Source organism: Ictidomys tridecemlineatus, chromosome 11, assembly GCF_052094955.1.
Source record: "Ictidomys tridecemlineatus isolate mIctTri1 chromosome 11, mIctTri1.hap1, whole genome shotgun sequence".
Lineage (NCBI taxonomy): Eukaryota > Metazoa > Chordata > Mammalia > Rodentia > Sciuridae > Ictidomys > Ictidomys tridecemlineatus.
The window spans coordinates 67835883-67844114 of record NC_135487.1 but is presented as its reverse complement, the minus strand read 5'-3'; the positions used below and the strand labels follow the sequence as shown (position 1 = coordinate 67844114).

The following is an 8232-nucleotide window of genomic DNA, read 5'->3' as shown; positions in this document are numbered from 1 at the left end:
AAGAAACCAACTGATCTTCCCATTTTATAGAAAGAATGAGAGGCACAAAGAGGAGAAATAATTTGCCTAAGTGAAAGATTGATCTTATATTAGAATTCAGGTCCTGTGATTTCTAGTCCGTTGTTCAAAACTGTCTGATAAAATCACTCTTAACAACAGTACAAGACTGAGTCACTGCCACCACTTCCAGGATAACAACTTAACATTATGAGGCAGTTCGGAAATATCTCCTGACATTGTCAATAATCTTTAGCTAGTTCTGGTATTGAAACAACAATTTTGCTGTAAATTGAGAATCTTAAAACCAATTGTTTCATATATGACTTTTATTCTAATAATTCTCAAAAACAACTAAGAATGCAGGCCTCTCAAATGATTTCACATCTCTCAAACCATTATTCTAAACATTCTTCACTTGGGTACATTTTTTTCCATTTCTACTGGTCCTAAGGACACTGTTTCTAATTCTTCTGCAAGAAATCTACTTATATTCCCCAACTGCTCTCATTCATTTACTCTAGCAAGGCAGAGTGGCTCACATACCCCTAAATTAAGCACCTAGATAAGTTCAAAGGACTCAGTATGGCTCAGAGAGTAAGCGACATCTAAGTTGATATTGAATAATTAATAAGAAATACCCAGAAAAACTGGGAAGAAGACAGTAGGAGAAAAAGATAGGAAAAAAAAAAAAGAAGTGAATGGCAGAGGAAAAAGTATGCCTGAAAGCCTGGAGCTAAGAAACACTTCAGGTCCTAACATCCCTAGAAGTTCTCGGAAGCTTCCATTGATTTCTTCCATCTGATTTAGGTGTTCTTTCTTTGTATTTCTATCTACAGAACTCTGTAATTCATTTATCAGGAATGTATAATCAATGTTTAACTTATCATTCCCCACTGGATCATGAGACCCAAAATGGTAGGGACAAGATAGTACGTGCCTATTAGTGTCTCCTCAGTCCCTAGAACAGTGGCTAGACTCAGTGGGCACTTAATAAATACTTATTTAATAAATCAATGGAAGAATGAATAAATAAATGAACTTCAGTTATAAAAAATTTACAAAGCTCTATAAATCATTTTGTATGAGTTAAAAAATTTTGTTTTCTATATTGAAAGCATCTCAGATGTACCACTTTAAACTATATTAGCAAAACAGTAATTTTTTTTCTTTTTAAAAAATTTATTAGTTCATTTTAATATTATTATATATTACAGTTAATTTTGACATAATTATACAAACATGTAATATAAGTTGCTCTAATTCAGTCCCCAGGACTTCCCTTCCCTAAAACAGTAAATATTAACTCTATTATTTATCCTGAAAGTATTAATTCTTTAAGGCTTGTTTTCTTTATAGTGACAAAATCTAAATAATAAACTTTACCATGATATCGTTTCCCTTTGCTTTGATCAAACAGCTTTTCAACTTTTTTTATTAGTTCATCTCTAATTCTTTCCAGATATCTTCTTTCTTCCTTTACTTGTTTCATTTGCTCAATAATCTTCTCTCCTAAAGAAATGTAATCCATAGTCATCAATGCCAAAAAGCTAAGATGGTTCATGTCATAAAATATGGAGTCTAAAACAGCAAGAATAAATTTTACCCAAAACTCTTTTGTTTTTCTTGCTGCCATTTACCCTTCTGGAGAGTGTAAAAAATCTTTTTGATTTTTATAAGAGTGGATTTATAAAACAATGGCTCTCTTTTGCATTTATATGCATGTATTTGTAGAAATTAGGTAAAGCTCAAATAGTTATATTTTTTGGTCTAATTCTTTTGGTAAATTTATCTTGGGCCCAAAGTTATTTTATGTGGAAAAATATATTTTAGAGTTTAATTAGTGACTAAAATACAAAATTTATATAATTTCACATTTATTGTAGTAAAACATACTTAATAAAATTTACTATTTGAACCATTTTAGGTGTTCATATCAGTGACATTAAGTACATGTATCCCCACTGTTTGTAACCATCACCATTGTCCATCTCCATAACTCTTAACCTTCACAAACTGAAACTCTGTACCCATGAAACAACTATTTAACTTTACTTCACAGAATCATCTATACTTGTGATGTCACAGTACATACTCTCGATCTTTAACAGAGGTATATCAGGTATTCCTGAAGAAAGAACAGGTTGACAAGGAAAATCAGTAAGGTCTGGTAGGGTGATTCGATCCTTTTCACCTGTCTGTAAGCAAACATGAAAGTCAATAAAATCTTGTAGGGTATACATTCTTTTTCCATTTGTCTATAAGTACTATGTAATGCATACCAGCAATACTTTTTTATTATTAGTTTTTCAAAACATTACAAAGCTCTTGACATATCATATTTCATACATTTGATTCAAGTGGGTTATGAACTCCCATTTACCCCGCATACAGACTGCAGAATCACATCGGTTACACATCCACGTTTTTACATACTGCCATACCAGTGTCTGTTGTATTTTGCTGCCTTTCAATACCTGTTTTTTAATACAATGATGAACTCCCAGATTTTCACTCAGGCTCCAGTCTCTCCATTCCATTATTATACAAACATTATGTACAGACATTCAAACAAAAAATATATATTTTTAAAAAGAATCCATTATTTTTCTTTCCAAACATGACTTCTTTCCAAGATTTCTGGCCTCAGTTACTTGACATAACTTAGGTTTTGTGAGGTGGCTATTGATTTTTTTTCATCTTGAGTCAATTTTGATATTTGCTTCGAAAAATTAGTGAGTCTGTCACATTTTTAAATGTTAGTATAGAATTTTACATTTTATTCTCATATACTTATCTCTTTTGTGTTTTTACTTATATTGATTTCATCTTTCCTAATTTTTGTGATTCTACTTTTTAATAAGCTGCCTCAAGCTATTCCATATTGACGTTTCTCCCACTACTACTTTATAGATCTTGATTTTGTTTCAATTTTGCTAGATTTTTAATTTTTAAAATTAAAAATTTTAATTTTTTTTCTACTTTTAACTTCAAGATCTAACTCCTTTTTGTTTTATTAAGTTATAGAATATAGTTCCCATAGGATAAAGGAAACTACCTAAATTAGAATTTCTCTATACATATTTCCAACTACCCTAAGGAAAGCAAATGAAACCAACCACAACTTATGCCTACAGCATGGAATTCAGAATCCTTCAATTTACACGTACTTGGGGAAATAGGACTCTAAACCAGAGTGTGGGCAGGAGCTCACAGATGAGCAGAGTCAGATGTAGATTTTCTATAGGGAGTACTACACATAGATAACATAGAAAATATCAGGAAGGAAAGACCCCACTGAAGCAGAGAAGTACTAAGAACAAGGAGATGACCTATAGATCACAGTACTTTCTATGAGGGCCCAAAAGAAAGGGCCTAAAAAATGTAGGAGACCAGAGGTAATAATCATGGGAAGACAGTTTCTGAGAGAGAGGAAAAAGCTTTGGATGGGAGAGGTGTCTCTTAAGGGGTTACTAGATAAGAGAAAATAAGAAAATGTCCAAGATAAACTCTCCATTGATAAGCTAGTATGAAAGAATAAAAAACAATAACAAAAATCAAAACCAGACCCCTTCCTCAAAAGGCAATATTTACAAAAAGGAAAGAATTGCATTTCACTATAACAACAGAAGAGGGTGCTCCTGATCTAAGAAACTAAATAGATCATAACTTCCTAAGAATACCTGTTAGTATTCTAACAGAAAAATCAAGTAAATCAATAAACATGAGCCATCCACAAAATAATCTAGGATCCAGAGAGTTACTTATGAAGGAAACCTAAAAATTGAGGGTTGAAATCAAAACAAAAACAACCTGGAAGAAGAGAAAAAATTGACATTATCAATGTATATTAAATATAATTAATCAAGCATTTGCAGATATCAGTAAACACCATCAATTTTTTTTTTAAAGAGGGGCTGTGCAATTCAGTGGAAGAGTGCTTGCCTGGCGTGTGTGAGGCACTGGGTTTGATCCTCAGCACCATATAAAAATAAATAAGATAAAGGTTTTGTGTGTGTCTACAACTAAAAAAAAAGTTTTTAAATTTTAAAAAGAGAATGAAAACAACAGGAGAGGTGAGGAGATTAGACTGTAAGGATAGTACAAAATATCATATTCTTAAAGTGGAAACAACACAACTAAAAATAAATACAAAGGAAGGAAAGAAGGTAAAAGTGGAGCAAGTCTTTTATTACCCCAAATACAGTAAGCAGGATTTAGAGCATAATTTTAGAGGTAATAAGTCAAAAGAAAAAGCATACATTTTTAAAAAGAAAAAATGAAATACCAAGAATACCAGTATAAAGGTAAACATTACAGTAAAAATTCAAAACTTCCTAAATGCCAGAAGGGAAAATAAAAAAGCAAACATGACACAATAACTATAATCTAAACAAAATGACAATCGAATGTATGAAATATGATATGTCAAGAGTTTGTAATGTTTTGAATAACCAATAAAAAAATAAAAGAAAAATAAAACAAAATGACATATCTAAGACCAAACATATCAGTCCTATTAATAATTTAAATGGATATAACTCATCTAAATAAAGATTTTTAGATGGTTCACAAAATAAAATCCAACTTTATATACAAGAGAGACACCCAAAACAAAGTGATTCAGAAAGGCTGAAATAAAGAGGAGGGTGAGGAATGAGAATATAGCAAATAAATGCAAAAAGAAAGCAGATAATCTCAATATTCAATAAATAATAATTCAGGCCAAAACCACATTACTGATATATTATTTCATAATGAAAAGTAATAATACATACAAATATATTTTTAGAAATCACAAGAAATGCAAGGATATTTAGTCGTGGTACTTAAAGGAGAATCTAATATATTGCTCTCAGTCTAAGAGAGAGAATGTAGAAAAAATAAGTAAGAATGTCAAATATCAGCAAAGTAGAACACAGACAAGCCACAAAGTAGGAGAGGAGATATTTATAAAACAGGTAAGTAGCAAAGGACTATCTTTTAGAGTATATTTAAAATTCCTACAATATATTTAAAACTGCCTGTCTCCTAAATAGCAGAGAACCCAATAGAAATACTTGATAGCTCATTAAATTAAAGTTATCAAAATGGGGGTCAGTAAAATACAAAAAGATGATCAAATTCATAGATAACCAGAGAAATGTAAACCACAGTGAAATAGAATTAAGTGCCCACCAGATTTCCTGTAATTTTAAAGTGTGAAGACAGCATGTGTTATTGAAGATGTAGAGAAACAGAAAATCTCTTGGATTCCCAGTCAGAGTGTAAATTTGTACAATTTTGGAACAAAATTTGGCATGATTTAATTGCTATAGATAGGCTTTTCCCAAAATTCTAGACATATATATATTCCTCTCTTGTCTGTACTGTTGATAATAGGTTTAAGTTGGAAACAATGCAAACATTCATCAGCAATAGAATTATTAACTGATGGCATGCCTTTGCTCCAAAATCTAAGGGATCTGAGCTGTGATTGTCCTACTGGGATTTGTACAGACATTCTTTTGTGTATCTATCTAGTATTATTGAATTGAACATTAAAACACAAGTGGCAACATTGCTTGCAGGGTCTCTTGGATCACCATGCAAGTTTTTGTCTTGAGTACTCTCAGTTTGCTACTACTCAGTCCTATTCAGTCTTCAAAATTAGAGAAGGAGGAGGACGATGAGGGGGAGGGGAAGGGGAGGGGAGGGGTGGGGGAGGGGGAGAGAGGGGCAGGGGGAGGGTTTAGAGCAGCATATCCGAATGCTCCAAATTTCTCTCCAAATTCTGAAAGTGATTATCAAGTGTTTTGTCTCATTGTCAATGGTTCCTGGGACAAAGTACAAAAACCTGCTTTTACTTTAAAGGAGATAGCTCAACAAGTCTCTACTCATGGACATCTAGAAACTTCAAAACATTGGTAAGATCATGAATTTTTTTCCACATTTTTTATTGGTGTATTATAGTTGTATCTAATGGTGAGATTTGTTGTTACACATTCACACATGTACACAATATAACAATGTAATCTGGCCAATACCATTCTCCAGTATTTGTCCTTTCCCTGGTCTCTTCCCTCTCCCTGGCCCCTCTATTCTCTACTGATCTTCTTTCAATTTTCATGAGATTCTCCCCCACCACCTTTCTTTTCCTTTTTCCTTTCTAACTTCCACAGATTAAAGAAAACATAGAACCCCTGACCTTCTGATTTTGGCTTATTTAACTTAACATAGTGGTCTTATGTTCTCCATTTTCCTGCAAATGATATTATTTTATTCTTCTTATGGATGAATAAAACTCCAGTGTGTATATATACCACATTTTCTTTTATCTATTCATACATTGATGGATGATACCTAGGCTGGTTCCATAGTTTGGCTATTGTGAATTATGCTACTATAAACACGAGTATGCATGTATCCCTATAGTATGATGACTTTTAATTCTTTAGGATAAATACCATATGGTGGTTCCATGCCTAATCTTTTGAGGAAACTTCATACTGATTTCCACAGTGGTTGTACTAATTTACAGTTCCACCAACAATGTAAAGTGTTCCTCTTTCTCCATTTCCTCGATAGCATTTATACTTTTTGTATTTTTGATGGCTGCCATTCCTATTGGAGGGAGGTAAAATCATAATGTAATATTGATTTGCATTTTCCCAATTGATAATGACATTGAACATTTTTTCATATATTTGTTGGCCATTTGTATTTGTTTTTTGGAGAAATGTCTGTTTAACTCACTTGCCCATTTATTTATTGGATTATTTGTTTTGTTGATGTTAAGTTTTTGGAGTTCTTCATATATTCTGAATATTAATCCTCAGAGTCAAAAGAGTAACTAGCAAAGATTTTTCCCATTCTGTAGGTTCTCTATTCACATTCTTTTGCTGTGAAGAAGCTTTTAAGTTTGATGCTATCCCATTTATTAACTCTTGCCAATATTTCCTGAGTTTTAGGGATCTTATTGAAAAAGTTGTTCCTATGCCTATATGTTGGAATGTTGACCCTATATTTTCTTCTAGAAGTTGCAGAGTTTCTTTTATAACTCCTAGGTCTTTGATCTATTTTCAATTGATTTTTGTGCCAAGTGAGAGATAAGGGTCTGGTCTCATTCTTCCACATATGGATAACCAGTTCTCCAGGTACCATTTGTTTAAAAAGCTGTCTTTTCTCCAATGTATGATTTTGGCATCTTTGTCAAGGACTGTAGATGTGTGGTATGTTTGGGTCTTCTATCCTATACCATTGCTCTCTGTATCTGTTTTATGCCAGTGCCATTTAGTTTTTGTTACTATAGCTCTGTAGTATAATATGAGGTCAAGTATTGTGATGCCTTCAGCATTACCTTTTTAGGTTATAATTGCTTTGGTTATTCTGGGTCTTTTATTCTTCCAAATGAATTTTAGGACTGTTTTTTTTCCTAGTTCTGTGAGGGATGTCATTGATATCTTGATGGGGATTGTACTGAATCTGTATATTGCTTTTGGTAATATAGCCATGAATATATTCTGCCTATCCATGAACATGGGAGGTCTTTCCATCTTGTGTAGTCTTCAGTTTAATTTTCAGTGTTCAGTAGTTTTCATCGTAGAGATCTTTACCTCCTTGGTTAGGTTAATTTCTAGGTTTTTTTTTTTTGTTGTTGTTGTTTATGTATGTGTGTTGAGGCTATTGTGAATGGGATTGTTTTCCTGATTTCTGTGTCAGCAGACTCATTATTGGTATATAGGAAAGCTACTGATTTTTGTATGTCAATTTTGTAACATGCTACTTTGCTGAATGTGTTGACTAGCTCTAGCAGTCTTTTGGTGGCACCTTTGGGATCTTCTAAGTATAGGATCATACCGTTTCCAATATGAGTTAATATTGGAAACGATATGAGTTCTTCCTTTCCTATTTTTATCCCTTTTATTTCCTTCTCTTGTATAATTGTTCTGGTTAGAATTTCTAGTACTATATTAAATAGGAGTGGTGAGAATGAACTTGTTCCAGGTTTTAAAGCAAATACTTTCAGTTTTTTCCTATTCACTATGATGTTGGCTTTGGGTTTTTCATATATAGCCTTTATGATATTGATATAGGTTCCTTCTATCCCTAGTTTCTTCAGCGTTTTTATTATGAAGTGGTGCTGAATTTTGTTAAAAGCTTTCTCTGCATCTGAGATAACTAAATGATTTTTGTCCTTAATTCTATTTATGTGATGAATTACACTTACTGATTTGTGTATGTATGTTCAACCAT

General features: G+C 32.5%; 1 protein-coding gene across 3 annotated transcripts in view; it reads right to left on the bottom strand.

Moving 5' to 3' along the window:
- Positions 1-8232, bottom strand: part of Spata1 (spermatogenesis associated 1) — a 60905-nt gene that overhangs the window by 29963 nt on the left and 22710 nt on the right. For all 3 annotated transcript variants that reach the window (XR_013427872.1, XR_013427871.1, XM_078026611.1), the window contains exons 9-10: positions 2093-2195; positions 1384-1509 (exon numbers count right to left, since the gene is read on the bottom strand). Coding sequence is in view for 1 of the 3 variants with exons in the window: in XM_078026611.1 (XP_077882737.1) it covers positions 1384-1509; positions 2093-2195 (229 nt within the window). In the remaining 2 variants the exon portion in view is untranslated. The remainder of the gene's footprint in view (positions 1-1383; positions 1510-2092; positions 2196-8232) is intronic.